General features: G+C 42.8%; 2 protein-coding genes and 2 non-coding genes across 4 annotated transcripts in view; 2 read left to right on the top strand and 2 right to left on the bottom strand.

Annotated features, from left to right (window-relative positions):
* The window catches only part of LOC121571713 (ephrin type-A receptor 3-like), a 687,439-nt gene that overhangs the window by 430,275 nt on the left and 240,017 nt on the right, over positions 1-17,147 (top strand). The gene's annotated exons all lie outside the window — the stretch shown is intronic.
* On the top strand, positions 11,115-12,083 carry LOC121571716 (gamma-crystallin M3-like). Its single transcript, XM_041883357.2, has one exon. It carries the CDS (start codon positions 11,167-11,169, stop codon positions 11,728-11,730), a length of 564 nt encoding a protein of 187 aa, XP_041739291.1. The 5' UTR covers positions 11,115-11,166; the 3' UTR covers positions 11,731-12,083.
* trnan-guu lies at positions 15,871-15,944 on the bottom strand. Its single transcript has one exon. It is a non-coding gene; the product is annotated as a tRNA-Asn (tRNA).
* On the bottom strand, positions 16,530-16,603 carry trnan-guu. Its single transcript has one exon. It is a non-coding gene; the product is annotated as a tRNA-Asn (tRNA).

Raw genomic sequence — 17,147 nt, 5'->3', positions numbered from 1 at the left:
TGAAGTGTTACAATACCCAAATTTGATTTGATTAGAGTACTGGTATTATTGGTAGAAATTCATCAACGTATAGGATACATGATCATAATTATTGTAATATTATGTTATTTACAGTAGTTGATTGTCATCTACATCATATAAAGTAATTCCAAGAGCATATCATCTATGTGTGCTTGGTAAACTACTACATCAACAGACTGGTAGATCAGAGGGTTAGAATCCTCTCTTAAGCAACATCTGTGGACGACCACTGCTTGCCAATTTCATTCCTAAAGATTTCATGTTGTAGCAATTATACTAAAGTAAGAGCTATTATGCCATGTAATGAGCCATAGCATTGGCTAATCTGCCTCAACACTGGCAGTGTCAAGCCTGTCTCTTTCACTGAATCAAAATGTGGACATGGTAATCATATGCACTTGTTACTGTTAGAAAGTGTTTTTAATTCGGTTAATTCGTTATTAAACATTTTCTAAACAAGTTCAGTCAGGCCTATATATTGATCTGTATATTGAGATTGTGTGCGTGTGTTCTTTGTATGTGATGTGTGTTCTGTGTGTGTGGTGTGTGTGTGGGTGAGTGTCAGCACTGTCAATCTAGGGCTAATTCCCTCTGAAGAATCAATCAATCAATCCCGCATTACCTATTCAAACTCGCGACACGGGGGATCAACCAATGAAAGAGCTGTTTGATCTTGACCTCCTGAGAATGAACCTGCTGTGTCTAGGTGTGGGCGTGCATGCATGCCTACGTTACCTCTAAACCAGAACAGAAAACCAACCCTTTTCTGGATGTAAATGCTGTTGAACTTCTAGAAAATCTGTTCTCTCCGATCTGAGAATATAGGAGAATGTGTACTGTTTGGAGTTTTGACCTCACACAACACTAAACACACTCTTCTACAGGGACAAGCTGAGGTAAACTTATTTTAAAAGCTGTGAAGTGACATTCCACGGGCGGCGCTGCTTACATCTCAATAGTAATCACCTAGAACCTGAGACGCTTCATTTGGTTAACGATGTAATGCATTGAGGAGGCAGAGGAATCTACTGCTAATTCAATGCTTTAATGAGCCTAGTAATTAGAACTAAATGTTAATGAACAGTAAGTATTAAGACTCAGTGTGTGTGTGCGTGTTTGTGTGTGTTCGTACGTGCATGCGTGTGTGTATGTGTGTTCGTGCGTGCATTCATGCGTGTGTGCGTGTGTCTGTGCATGTGTGTGTGTGATTCATCATGCTGGCTAGTTTTTTCCAGCTGAACTCATTGGAATGGGACAGCATTTAAGTCATCATCAACCCATAGACAGGTGGGACTCTCAGGCCCATTCCTTGCCCTTCTGCCGCCCTAGGCAGGACAAAATAAATTGCCGCCCTCCTCCCCCGCAAAACTAGAATAGTATAGCCTATAGTGGTGGCCCGCAATGGAATCCCCATCCATGTGGTAGGCCTACCTGTGACTAATAATTTAGGCTATTTAAGCTCTGAATATCAGCTACCCAACTTTATCAAGAGTTATCCTGAACCTATTTGCAGTCAGAATCCATGTGTTTACACAGCTGGAAATGCACAATACTTTTCTTCTTCGCTTTGATGCAGCTTGTCAAAAATGTATGAATACAAACTTTAAATCACTGATTTCAATGACAATTTAGCCCACGGGGTGAAACTCCCGGACAGCATTTGTGAGTAGCCTGATTTTCCATTCCAGATATTGTCCATTTATTTTTACCTGTCCTGGTTTAGGATATATTGTTTGTCATATTCACATCTAAGCAAATGTTTTATTTGATTGGGCGCCATTTAGGTTAGGCTATTTGATCGGAGAAATGTGCATGATGTCTCATGACATTGTCATACATTTGAACTCCAGTCTGTATGATACAGAACATGTCAATCTTTCTACCGTTGGCTATAGGCTACATGATTTATCATTTTTTGACAGAACATTGGTGGAGTGCCACAGCAGTGTGTCTCTCCAACAGCACCCTGGAGAGGCGCGTTGGGCATGGACAATATTTTGCCCCTGCCTTTGACAAAGTGGGCACTGCTTATCACGGGGCGGCATCAGGTACATGTGTTGTTGGAGGTGCGTCTTGGTCAGTTTAGCTCGGGATATGCCGCCTCGTCAATCTGCCGCCCTAGGCATTAGCCTACACCTTCCTAATGATCGGGCCGGCCCTGGGTGGGAGAGATAGTGAACTATGGATATCACAACAAGCTCCAAGATTGAGTAGAGGAACCAATACACTGACTCTGCATCATACAATTACAATCACATAGGAATATATAAACTGACACTACATCAAAACTATTAAAATGGCAGTGAATCTTAAAGGAAAAACGGCTTTGGGCCTATTTCTTCAAAACATTTGATCCAGACCAAAATTATTGAGAGAGCGAGAGAGAGAGAAAGAGAGAGAGAGAGAGAGAGAGAGAGAGTTTTTTTCTCTGCAGCACTCTGTCTGTTCTTTGTTCACGGTGGCTGAGCAGAGTGGAGCCACAGCTGGTCCTCCGGGAGCACTTGGCACGCGATCAGCCCTGCACTGGGCACACTCATAACCTAGCCCCAACACACACACAACGATCACAACAGACACACACTACAGTCACAACAACACCAAACAAACACTGCACTGCATGCACACACACTTACATACAGTCTAAACATACACAGTCGAATGCACACTGATACACACTGAACCACAAACACACAGTCTATGTACCTTTCCAGTGTCCATTAACTCAGCGTTACTATTCTGCTTGCCTGTAGTTGGACCCAAGCGTTGTGACTTTTAGTGGACTAAATAACAATACATATTTTACATTAAGGCCATTTTTATTAAAAGCTTAACCATAAAGACACCTGTTAGACATACATAATAATGACAGAAAGAAACTTGAAATATCACATTTATTAAAAGCTAGATTAATTGTATACTGAACAAAAATATAAACGCAAAATGCAACAATTTCTAAGATTTTACTGAGGTACAGTTCATATAAGGAAATCAGTCAATTGAAATAAATTTATTAGGCCCTAATCTATGGATTTCACATGACTGGGAATACAGATATGCATCTGTTGGTCACAGATATCTTTTTTTTTTTTAAAGGTAGGGGCATGAATCAGAAAACTAGTCAGTATCTGGTGTGACCACCATTTGCCTCATGCAGCACAAAACATCTCCTTCGCATAGAGTTGATCAGGCTGTTGATTGTGGCCTGTGGAATGTTGTCCCACTCCTCTTCAATGGCTGTGCAAAGTTGCTGGATATTGGCGGGAACTGGAGCACGCTGTCGTACACATCGATCCAGAGCATCCCAAACATTCTCAATGGGTGACATGTCTGGTGAGTATGCAGGCCATGGAAGAACTGGGATATTTTCAGCTTCCATGAATTGTGTACAGATCCTTGCGACATGGGGCTGTGCATTATCATGCTGAAACATGAGATGATGGCGGCGGATAAATTGCACGACAATGGGCCTCAGGATCTCGTCACGGTATCTCTGTGCATTTAAATTGCCATAGATAAAATGCAATTGTGTTCGTTGTCCGTAGCTTATGCCTGCTCAATCCCACCGTCACCATGGGGTACTCTGTTCACAACTTTGACATCAGCAAACCGTTCGCCCACACGACGCCATACACATGGTCTGCGGTTGTGACACCGGTTGGACATACAGACACATTTTCTAAAATGATGTTGGAGGTGGCTTATGGTAGAGAAATGAACATTAAATTCTCTGGCAACAGCTCTGCTGGACATTCCTGCAGTCAGCATGCCAATTGCACACTCCCTCAAAACTTGAGACATCTGTGGCATTGTGTTGTGTGACAAAACATGCACATTTTAGAGTGGCCATTTATTGTCCCCAGCACAAGGTGCACCTGTTTAATGATCATGCTGTTTAATCAGATTCTTAATATGCCACAACTGTCAGATGGATGAATTATCTTGGCAAAGGAGTAATGCTCTGTAACAGGGATGTAAACACATTTATGCACAACACATGAGAGAACTACGTTTTTTGTGCGTATGGAAATTTCTGGGATATTTTATTTCAGCTCATGAAACATGGGACCAACACTTTACATCTTGTGTTTATATTTGTGTTCTGTGTATTTTGTTTCACACAATTTAGGTACTGAGTTCAGGTGTTGATTGAATTCACATTTAAACTTGTAGACAAGTTTTAATGTCTGTGTTTTAATGTACAGTATGTTTGAGTGTCTAGTAGAGTCAAGGCGCTGTCTGTCAGTCTGTCTCGCTCTGTCTCTTTCTCTCTCTTCCTCTCGCTCTCTCTCTCTGTCTGTCTGTCAGTCTGTCTCTCTCTGTCTCTTTCTCTCTCTTCCTCTCTCCATTTCGCTCTCTTTCTCTCTCTGTCAATTCAATTCAAAGGGCTTTATTGGCATGGGAAACTGTGTCTTTCTCTCTCTTTTTCTCTTTCTTTCTCCCTCTCTCTTTCTCTCTCTCTTTCTCTTTCTTTCTCCATCTCACTCTCTCTCCCTCTCTCTCCGTCTCTCTCTGTCTCTCTCTGTCTCTCGATCTGTCTCTTGATCTGTCTCTCTCTGTCTCTCTCTCCCTCTCTGTGTCTCTTCTAATGAAGACCAGTTGTCTCTGCGCCAGGAAAACAAAATAAAAGGAGGTATAAATGGCAGCACCATCTGGCGCCTGCACTGCTGAAGAGAGGGGGATGAGCAGAGGAGGAGAGAGAAGAGGGGGATAATTATTGAGGAAAGGTGAATGAGAGGAGGATGATATCTGCCCTGCGAAGAATATGAGCGAGGGGAATCAAAGGTGGAGAAGAGAAGAGGGGGATGATTCCATGTTTATTTCAATCATCAGGTTTAAAACAGAGCCGCCTCTCCATCGCAGGTTGACGTTTATTGTCATGAATCTTGTCTTGGAGGCAGAAGTGATTGATTTCTGCTAGCTGGGCCAGCTGCAAAGTCAAAATTAGTGAATTAATTTCTTTCACTTTTTGGTCTTAATTTAAGGTTAGGGCTAGGCATTAGTGTTAGGAGTGTGGTTAAGGTTAGGGTTAAGGTTAGGGTTAGGTTTAAAGAGCTGAGCTGCCTCCAGTGCAAGATTCATGACAATAAGTGCCAACCTGCCTCCATCAGCTGCCCCAGGCAGGCAGGCTCCTCTGAGCAGTGGTGGAAAAAGTACTAAATTGTAGGGGTGTAACGATCCATCTACTACATCGATGTATCGATTTATATTCCTATGATCCAACTACATCGATCTGTGCTCGGCGAGTTGGCCTTTTGGACAACATATATCAATCTAACATCGTTTTAAAATGTAATAAATCGATTGTATCGATATTAGGAAATAACCCATTGGATTTAAGCACGTCAGACTTTATATGGATGTTTTTTCTTAGCACTTTTAATGATAAAGGCTTTAAACATTACTCGATTCAGTCTGCCTATCCGTGACGTCATCGCCCCGCGCCAGCAGCAGCGCAAAGGCGCAAAGACAACAAAACATAGCATGGCGGACGACAGAGGAGAAGCCGACGAGTGAGAAATTATCAAGCCACCATTGCGGTCCTTACAAGAAACAGGAATCTAGGAAACTTCACCTGCACTGTCCAGTATCCAGGTATTTATTTCAGTCACACTGGTTGAATTTTTGGCTAAAAGGTTACTGAATCGATTTCAAGTCACTGAATCGTTTCGGATCGTATCGTTCTAAATGAACCAATATCGTCCTTGAATCGTATCGACAACCACGAATCGTGATACAAATCGAATCGTTGTTAAAACGAATCGTTACACCCCTACTAAATTGTCATACTTGAGTAAAAGTAAAGATACCTTAATAGAAAATGACTAAAGTAAAATTCCTTATTTTAAGCAAACCAGACAGCACAATTTCCTTTTTTTATTTTTTTATTTACGGATAGCCAGGGGCACACTCCAACACTCAGACATAATTTACAAACAAAGCATTTGTGTAGGCATTTGTGTAGACCTCCTGTAGCTCAGTTGGTAGAGCATGGTGCTTGCAACGCCAGGGTTGTGGGTTCGATTCCCAACGGGGGGCCAGTATGAAAAATGTATGCTCTCACTAACTGTAAGTCGCTCTGGATAAGAGCGTCTGCTAAATGACTAAAATGTAAATGTGTTTAGTGAGTCCGCCAGATCAGAGGCAGAATTGGACCATCTTCCTGTCAAAATGTAACGAGTACTTTTGGGTGTCAGGGAAAATGTATGGAGTAAAAAGTACATTATTTTCTTTAGGAATGTATTGAAGTAGGCCCCGTGTAGCTCAGTTGGTAGAGCATGGCGCTTGCAACGCCAGGGTTGTGGGTTCAATTCCCACGGGGGGGCCAGTATGAAAATGTATGCACTCACTAACTGTAAGTCGCTCACTCAACCGTTCATTAATTAATGACCTCAGTATGATTATTCAACGATGCCGTGGTATAAATGTAATTAACTGTCAGTTCATCAGGTAAGAGATTCCAGCCATTAATTTTAAACACTCAACTTTCATATCCTCTCCATCCATCCACCCACCCACACACACACACACACACACACACACACTGAGTTAAGAAAACATTAGGAACACCTTCCTAATATTGAGTTGCACCCCCTTTTGCCATCAGAACAGCCTCAATTCATCAGGGCATGGACTCTACAAGGTCTCGAAAGTGTTCCACAAGGATGCTGGTCGATGTTGACTCCAGTGCTTCCCACAGTTGTGCCAAGATGGCTGGATGTCCTTTGGGTGGTGGACCATTCTTGATACACTTTCTCTCTCTGGTTCTTCAAATCAAATCAAATTGTATTTGTCACATGCGGCGAATACAACAGGTGTAGACCTTACCGTGAAATGCTTACTTACAAGCCCTTAACCAACAATGCAGTTCAAGAAATAGAGTTAAGAAAATATTTACTAAATACAAATAAAACAAAATAAATAAATAAAAAGTAACACAAAATAACAATAATGAGGCTATATACAGGGGGTACCGGTACCGAGTCAATGTGCGGGGGTACAGGTTAGTCGAGGTAATTTATACATGTCGGTAGGGGTAAAGTGACTATGCAATAGATAATAAACAGCGAGTAGCAGCAGGGTAAAAACAAAGGAAGGGGGTGTGAATTTAAATAGTCCGGGTGGCCATTTGATTAATTGTTCGGCAGTCTTATGGCTAGGGGGTAAAAGCTGTTAAGGAGCCTTTTGGACCTAGACTTGGTGCTCCGGTACCGCTTGCCGTGCAGTAGCAGAGAGAACAGTCTATGACTTGGGTGAATGGAGTCTTTGACACCGCCTAGTATATAGGTCCTGGATGGCAGGAAGCTTGGCCCCAGTGATGAACTGGGCCGTACGCACTACCCTCTGTAGCGCCCTAAGGTTCGGATGCCTTGCAGTTGCCATACCAGGCGGTTATGCAACCGGTCATGATGCTGTCGATCGTGCAGCTGTAGAACCTTTTGAGGATCTGGGGACCCATGCCAAATGTTTTCAGTCTCCTGAGGGGGAAAAGGTGTTGTAGTGCCCTCTTCACGACTGTCTTGGTGTGTTTGGACCATGATAGTTTGTTGGTGATGTGGACACCAAGAAACTTGAAACTCTCGATCCGCTCTACTACAGCCCCGTTGACATTAATGGGGGCCTGTTCGGCCCTCCTTTTCCTGTAGTCCACTGTTTTTTTCCTGTAGAAACTGTTTAGTGTGAAAAACCCAGCAGTGTTGCAGTTCTTGACACACTCAAATTGGTGCGCCAGGCACCTACTACCATACCCCGTTCAAAAGCACTTACATCTTTTTTGTCTTACCCATTCACCCTCTGAATGGCACACATACACAATCCATGTCTCAATTGTCTCAAGGCTTAAAAATCCTTCTTTAACCTGTCTCCTCCCCTTCATCTACACACTGATTGAAGTGGATTTAACAGGTGACATCAATAAGGGATCATAGCTTTCACCCGGTCATTCTATGTCATAGGTGTTCCTAATGTTTTGCGAGTCCCCTGTGCTCGAGTCCGAGTCGAGTCATGAGCCCCTATGGCTGAAGTCCGAGTCGAGTCCGAGTCCAAGTCACCAATGGTCGAGTTACGAGTTGAGTCAAGAGTCTTTCATTTATTAGGTCTTATTATGCAATGGTTCTAGTCGCCACCAGATGTCAGTATATCACATCTCCCGCATGAAAACCCCCAACTAATTTACTATTCATCCATACCTCACAAGTTCTACTCAATACCTGTGTTTCACTACTTATTTACTACATAAATGAATGGTAAGTCAGGCTCTCAGCTACTTTTTTGTAAACGCCCACTGATATTTGTGTAGGTTTTTATAGCAGAGTGAAAACTAAAGGGTGACTGGTCAGAACCTGGCCATGGGATGCAGGGGGGAAATTGGGAGGAGGGTAGAGAGAGACAACAAATTAAAAGACAGCCTACTTTTCTATACTCAAGGGGAGAGACAGACAAATAGCAAGACTGTTGTTTTACTATTAAACTCAACACTAGTATTGTTTTCAATTTCGTGAAGCAGTTTGTTTCTTAACCAAGCAAAGCTAAATAGTAAGCTGGTTACTGGTTGTTGAATGTGTCGCCTATGATTGGAGGCGGAGCCTGCCTGCCCATATGCCCACAATTATGGCTTGCTCCCACGCAGCATGTAGATGTGGGCTGCATAGCCAGGTGTGGCGAATCCTTCCCACTGCTTGAGAACAGAACCCTTACTGCTCTGCGCACCCAATGCTGCTAATATTCTGCTTATCATAGTAGTCTATCCAATCCAAGTGCAAATACAAGTCACGAGGAGGCGAGTCTGAGTCACCAATGGTCGAGAAGGTGAGTCCGAGTCCAAGTCCGAGTCACCAATGGTCAAGTTCAAGTCGAGTCACAAGTCATGAAAATCGGGACTAGTGTCGGATTCGAGTCAGAGTCCTGGACTTGAGTACTACAACACTGCATACACACACACACACACACACACACACACACACACACACACACACACACACACACACACACACACACACACAGTGAAACTGTGGAATAATTAGACAGGTGTATCAGTTTATATTGCTTTCTTTCAGATTAATTAGCTGGTCGTAATTGGTCAGTGTTAAATGAATAATATGAATCTGTCTCCTATAGCTCATTATCCCCAGGGCTGCAGATACATTATTATCTGACCACAGACACACACCACTGTATTCACTACCACAGCAGTTTAGCTGTATTCTCAGCCCTGTGGCTGCACTTAGGCTAAACCTGGGATAAAAAACTAAAAAACATGATTTGTCGTTAAAACATATTTAAACTTTGTGGTGCTGGTAACTGGATGGCAGTTGTTGGAATCATAATGTTGATTGTCTGAACTACTATTGTGTAACACAAAGAAAACTCTGCCTGAGTATGGTTCTCCCTTTGACCCCAGAGAAATCCAGTTTAGTGAGTTTACTGAATGTTTTCCAATTAGTCTGTGCTGTAATAAACATCAGTTTTATTGTGCTGTAGTATTATTATGAAGGCTTATTAATGAACCCAGAGAGTTAATGGAGCGATGTACCTTTGTACCAGGAGGAGAGGTGCTGACTCAGGGGGCAACAGGACCAGAACTAATCGACTTCTAGAACCCAGGGAGTGTAGCAGGGTTAGGGTTAGGGTTAGGGTTAGGGTTAGGGTTAGGTTTAAGAGGGTTTATGTTTGTACTGGTTTCAAACCTTTAGGTTGCACGGGCCTATTGCACCTTTGCCCGGTCTCGAGAACTCAAAAGTGTTAATGTTTTTATTTTTTTATTTATTCCTTGATATTCATCCCCAGTGGAGCCAAAGTATTACGTTTTGAAATCCACCTGGATTCGGCCGCTTTTCTAGGGTTAGGGTTAGGGTTAGGGTTAGGGTTAGGGTTAGGGTTAGGGTTAGGGTCAGGGTTAGGGTTAGGGTTAGGGTTAGGGTTAGGGTTAGGGTTAGGGTTAGGGTTAGGGTTAGGGTCCAGGGAGAGGAAGGAGACAATGACGTACTGGAACAGTTACACGTTTCAGAAGTTTCTTCAGCAAACTTTCAATGTTCTTAGTATACACAGTGGTTCATACGTTTCCTAAGCACACATTTAAGAAGTTTCTGAAAGTCTTTGTGATGTGCTGCTTGTATTCCTGCGCCCACCACCCACGGCCAGACAGAGACCCAGAGACACTCTGTTAATAGAAGCTTTTATCTACTCAGCAGCAACGCACAGTCTCACACTTCAACTCTGTAGAGTGGTTGGCTACACCGACACATGAAACAGGTTAATCGACATCTTCACATACTTCAATTGTGTTTTTTAGAGTCTGATATGGCACCTTATAAACAGTTACAGTTATATATAACGTTAGCTTAATGGTATTCAAGTATGGTGTAAATTAGTTTAATTGACGTGCTCTAATATCAATTGGGATAGAAATGTATTTAGCGTGTGTGGCTGGTGTATCTAGTCAGGTGTAATTATGTCTAAGAGGGAGAAATGTCATTTGGTGTGTACAGGAACAATTAGCCTTCAAATATCTTTCATTGAATGAAGATCATTATGATCATTTCTAAAGACCACATTAATGTTTTTTGATACATTTACATTTTAGTCATTTAGCAGACGCTCTTATCCAGAGCGACTTACAGTTAGTGAGGGCATACATTTTCATGTTTATAAGATCAATTCACACAAACTGAATTAATGTAATAAAGGCATGATCTTTCCAAACACAATACATATTGTCAAGTCAGGTCAAATGTATTTAAAGTGCGTTTTACAAGAGTCACAACACATTTTACACAACACACTTTTTCTGCGTGGCCGCAACTAACCGTTTCATAATACTGAATAAGGACAAAAACCTCAAACTTAGGAAGGTATTGTGGGATGAACAATATGCACACTTTACAATTCCAAGGCTGTAACTCTTTATTGTTAACTCTTTCACAAAGGCTTTGTGTTATTTTGTTCTGAGAGAAACAGCCTTTTTAAGGTCTTTTGAGGGACCCAGTCCATGGAATGTGGGCAACCTCGGTGCACTATGGGCCTCTATGCCATGTTGCTGAGTCAGGGGTTTGTACAATGGGGCCACAGGTATAAAAAGAAAGGTTTTAAACCAGTAGGATATCAGTTCCAGAGCAGCAGCAGCACCACCACCACCGAGAGCCAGCCAAAATGTCCAACATGAACAGCAGGATTGTCTTCTACGAGGACAGGAACTTCATGGGCCGCTCCTATGAGTGCAACTCCGACTGCCCTGACATGTACTCCTTCCTGAGCCGCTGCCACTCCTGTAAGGTTGAGGGTGGCTGCTTCATGCTGTATGACCGCCCCAACTACATGGGAAACCAGTACTTCATGAGGAGGGGAGAGTACTCTGACTACCACATGATGGGAATGGCCAATGGTATGAGGTCCTGCCGCATGATCCCTATGCACAAGGGATCCTACAAGATGAAGATCTATGAGAGAGAGAACTTCGGCGGTCAGAGCCACGAGATCATGGAGGACTGTGACAACATCATGGATCGTTACCGCATGTCCAGCTGTATGTCCTGCAACATCCAGGATGGCAACTGGCTCATGTATGAGATGCCCCACTTCAGAGGCAGGATGATGTTCATGAGACCTGGAGAGTACAGGCACTTCAGCATGGGCATGGGAAGCATGGGCGGCATGGGAGGCATGGGTGGCTTGAGGTTCCAGAGCATGAGGCGTATCAACGAGTCCTGTTACTAGATGCTGCTCTTTACGATGATATAAATAAGACAAGCCAATGAATAAACATTTTGAAATCAAAAAAACAAAAAGTTATTTTTTTCTTTCTTTCTGAGAAACAAATATAATTATATTCATTCTGTAATGCACCTTGATATATTACATGTCATCAAAAGCCCTGCGATGCCACAACTGTGCATTGTCCTTTGACCGTAATTCAACATATTTAACAGTCACACTCATGAGACCATTCAACTCATTAGAATGTCAATACACATGGACAGTGATAGTTGTTGTTGATAAATGACTAAAAATAATAACAGCTCCAAGAGAACATCCCATAATGATTTATTCATTAAAGAAACAAGGTCTTTACCTCTCAGTCTGGTTCAATACACTTTATCAGCTCCGTAAGCTAAATAAACAACCATCACTGTCAATGGGTATTGGCATTCTAATGGGTTGAATGGCCTCGTGAGTGTGACTGTGGAAAAACAGTCAAAGGACAGTACACAGTGACCTGAAAACAGTGGAGATTTTACTTGAACAGACCATTGATGTTGGCCCATAGTAGAGGGAGAGTATTTACAGGGACAACATTGTTATATGTGTGAGTGTGAGAGTTGTGAATGCCTGGTGCCCTTGGGAGGGCTGGTGACTCTCCAGTATCAGTCTTGATGTAGGATGGCAGGTTCTGGGCTCTGACCTGTAATTGGGTTGTCATTGGTTACCACTTCATGAGTTGTGACTGTCTCTCTGTCCCTCTGGAATCTCACTCAGTCTGTCTGGATGGCACAGGGCCTAGCTGAGAGGTGGAGGAGTGTGTGTGTGTGTGTGTGTGTGTGTGTGTGTGTGTGTGTGTGTGTGTGTGTGTGTGTGTGTGTGTGTGTGTGTGTGTGTGTGTGTGTGTGTGTGTGTGTGCGCGAGTGTGTGTTTGTGTGTGTGTCAAAGCTGGGCTGGAGTTGCTCATCACTTTTAGCTTTTAAAGAGGTTGAACTCTGGCAGATGGACAGTTTGGTTCTCTATATCAGTACGGTACTGAAGCAAAGGCCCAAACTCAATTAATTAGGCTCAGTACACTGTTCCTCGATCAGTTATTAGATTAGTTAGGGTTAGGGTTGTGGCTAGGGTAAGGGTTTAACCGGGATGTGGACATGAAGCTAGGGTTAGGGTTGTTTGTGGTTGTGGCTAGGGTAAAGGTTTAACCGGGATGTGGACATGAAGCTAGGGTTAGGGTTGTTTGTGGTTGTGGCTAGGGTAAGGGTTTAACCGGGATGTGGACATGAAGCTAGGGTTATGGTTAGGGTAAGTGCTATATAGGTGCTATGTGGGTGCGTCTGAAATGGCATCCTAACCCTAAAATGGTATTCCAATGTCCCAACAGCTGTAATGCTAACCACAACCCTAACCCTAAACCTAGCATCATGTCTACATCCCGGTTCAAACCTAACCCTAGCTACAACCCTAAACTTTACCCCAACCCTAAAATGGCATTCCAATATCCCTACCAGTGGCAGTCAGTGCTGTTCAATACTGCCTTGCACACTCTTGCCTGAATCTGCAGATCTAGGGCAGCGTTTCCCAAAGTCAGTCCTGGGGCCCCCCTTGGGTGCACGTTTTGTTTTTTGCCCTAGCACTACACAGCTGATTCAAATAACCAACTCATCATCAAGCTTTGATTATTTGAATCAGCTGTGTAGTGCTGGGGGGGGGTTGGACCGACTTTGGGAAACACTGATCTAGGGTGTAACATTAGACCAAACAGTTGCAAACGAGAGTTTCTAGTGGAAGAATTCAGGTAGGTCCATCCCTTTTCCGTTCCTCTTGCTTCCATTTAAGAAACGTTTTGCAACAGAGTAGGCGGAATGAATACACCCCTGATCACCCACACACAGAGTTCACTTTCATAGCAGGCACATACAGAATCATCACTTTGCTCGTTGTATAATTTCTTCTCGCATCTACGCGCTCTCCTCCTCTCACCCTTTCCCTTCGCTTGTGGACAACAGCTGTCTGTGACCAGGCACAAAAACCCCTCCAAGCCAAACCTTCATACCATAACCGCTAACCGCTACACAGCCTACATCGTTGTCACCATTAGCTAACGGCATAGTCAACAAACTAGAACTAACGCGTTAGTAAATCTATGTGTACAATCAGGCAGTACAGTATACAGCAAGCAGTTTAGCAGTTTCACCGGCGGGCCCCGTGCCATTAAATGTATAAATCCGAAAGCTTACCTTGACTTGAAGAAGTTGCAGTGTTGGATCTGCTGGATCTCCTTAATTTTTCTCCTTAACTGTTCAACTATTGTCTTTCTCTCTCTTTGAGTCAACTACTCACCACACTTTATGCACTGCAGTGCCAGCTAGCTGTAGTTTATGCTTTCAGTGCTAGATTCATTCTCTGATGCTTTGATTGGATGAACAACATGTCAGTTCATGCTGCAAGAACTCTGATAGGTTGGAGGATGTCCTCCGGAAGTCATCATAATTACTGTGTAAGTCTATGGAAGGGGGTGAGAACCATTAGCCTACTAGCTTTTGTATTGAAGTCATGTACCCAGAAGAGGAAGGAAAATAGTTGTCCTCCGGCTACACCATGGTGTTACCCTACAGAGTGCTGTTGAGGCTACTGTATACCTTCATTGCAAAACAATGTTTTTTAATCAGTTATTTGGTGACGTGGATATATTTAGTATAGTTTTATCAAACAAATGATAACTTTTTTCATGTTTCACTATTAATTTTTTAAATGAAATTCACTGAGTACGATGGTCCTCCCCTTCCTCCTCTGAGGAGCCTCCACTGATCCCTACAGCTGTAATGCTAACCCCAACCCTAACTCTAACCCTAACCCTAGCTTCATGTCCACACCCCGGCTCAACCCTAACCCTCACAGTTTTCCTTTATCTGGTCTAGTACACATCCACACTATACAGCACTTCACCATCAGCCATAGAGGAACATAATATTATCAGTCATCACAGAACCCTCCAGGACATCACTAAGATTCACAGCTGAGACTTACGGAGCAGCAGCCATTAAAGCTAGTGGAGCTGGCTATTGTTTCATGTTATGTACACATTTTTAAGCTTAATTTAGGGTTCTACTCTATTCAATCTGTAGCGCTGAAGTTCAGCATTACAGCGTGGTTGAAATCTAAAGGCAATGATCCCACGTTAACGGAGACTGCATTCAAGGTAAATGCTGCATATGCCGGCCCAATCAGAAATTACCTTTACATTTCTATCACACAATCTGTAACGCTTCATCGATACAGATTTAATATAGCCCTTAATTACACTCCGTGTACACAGCGCTAACTCTTCCCACCCCGCCCACGCTCCCCTTCTCCCATAAAAAAAAGTGCTGAGATGAGCTGGGTGCGCAAACGGCCTGTAGGGACGTTTTTGTGGAGGACACGGGTTTTGTTGAGGTTGATGAGCTTCAATGACACAAGTATTAAAGCAAATATAGTCATATAGACAGTAACACAGATATGTGTCCCATTATATTCTCACATGGGAAATAGCACTGCCATGCTCCTCCTAATCTAATTGTCCTTATTGGCATGACACCATGAGGGAGATTACTGCCTTAATTGTAGCTGGAACCCAGGAAGAGTAGGCAGCAGCTAATGGAGATCCATAATAAATACAAATAACATGAATATGTTTTCCATTTTCATTTCACCAGCATCTTTTTTTACTTTTACTATTTGTTAATGATAGCATCTTCCCATCTTCAGATCTCCTGGCGATGTTCTTATCAAGCGGTTGAATAACTTAATTCTAATGAGTTGAGTTGTTTGGTTTCCTGATGCTTTTTGATAACCTTTATGTTAAATATGTGTAAGCTGCTTTCGATGTATAACACCATGAATCTGAAGCACAGAAAATAATATATACAAAAATGCTATTGCTATTAGGTTATTACTATGTTATTATTTTGTTATGCCTATGTTATAACATAGTTTAGTTCTATTCATTACTGTAAAATGGTAGGTTCCAAGTGAAAGTGTGTATCAGTAACTATTCCTTATCTACCTCATGCAGGGGACGCAATACAACACAGTCACATGGTTCTGAAAGCATGACTCCATTCATTACATTCCGCAAATAGTCTGCAAACCAACTGTGACGCGATAAGAAAAACCTTCCGTCCCTGGGTGGGCTCGAACCACCAACCTTTAGATTAACAGTCTAACGCGCTAGCCGATTGCGCCACAGAGACAGCTAAGACAATATGCAGCAACACAGTAGAAGAAACTGCTGTCCGTTGTGTTGACACTACTCTCTGCTGCGCTCTCATTCTATACACAGCCTGAGCTCTGCAGCTATTTCGGTGAGTCAACACTCCTAGTCCTAGAGAGCTGTTGTGTATGTGTGCAGGCGTGTGTGCTGAATCAGGTGTGTTAGTGCTGCGATGGAACAAAAGCCTACACATATCAGCCGACCGGATAGCTTCATTCTAATGAGGGTTGTTTAAGTTTCCTGATGCTTTTTGATAACCTTGCTATGTAAATAATGTTGAAACTGCTATCGATGTATAACACCATGAATCGGAAGCACAGAGAAATAAAAGAAAGCATTGCTATTACGAATACTACATGGTTATTACTATGTTATTACATAGTTTATTACTATTAATTACTGCAAGATAGTAAATAGGACAGGTTCCGTCTGAGTGAAGGTAATCAGTAACCAAACATTTTCTGACACTTCACAGATTCAGTTAGTTATTCAACTTCACAGAGTTATTCATTACCTTCAGGTAAATAGTCCGCAAACCAACGGTGTTGTGATTAGAAAAATGTCCCGTCCCTGGGTGGGCTCGAACCACCAACCTTTAGATTAACAGTCTAACGCGCTAGCCGATTGCGCCACAGAGACAGTTAAGAAAGCATATGGGTACAAGCAGAAAGGAAGAGAGAGGCCCAACTCGGCAGAAAATCTGCCTCCTTCCAGCAGGTGCCGTTTTTTCGTTGTTTCGCCCACCAAGCAAGGAGTTTTTGTTAGGATTACAATAATGGATGACAATAATGAGATGTATTTACCAATCCAAAGAAAGGCGGGAGCTAGAGAGACATGTACTGTACTTGTCAAAATATCTATAATCTTTGGCATAAAGTAGAAAAACTGCTGTCCGTCGTGCTGAAACCGCTCTCTGCTGCACTCTCACTGAGCGCTACCTGAGCTCTGCAGCTGTTTCAATCAGTTGCTGTTCCTCATTCCTGCTCCTAGAGAGCCACAGTGTGTGTTTGTGTTTGTGTGTTCAGGTATGCTTGCATGTGTGCTGAATCAGGTATGTTAGTGCTGGGATAGATTCTGCGTGTACAGTCTGGACAGATTGTGCGTGTACACCGAATAATCTGTCAGGACTGAATGGGATCGTAGGATAACGAGCAGCAGTAGTTCCGGTGTTTGGTTTTCATCA

The sequence above is a fragment of the Coregonus clupeaformis genome, chromosome 29, assembly GCF_020615455.1.
Source record: "Coregonus clupeaformis isolate EN_2021a chromosome 29, ASM2061545v1, whole genome shotgun sequence".
Lineage (NCBI taxonomy): Eukaryota > Metazoa > Chordata > Actinopteri > Salmoniformes > Salmonidae > Coregonus > Coregonus clupeaformis.
Note: the sequence above shows the minus strand (reverse complement) of the source record. Positions and strands in the feature narration are given on the sequence as shown.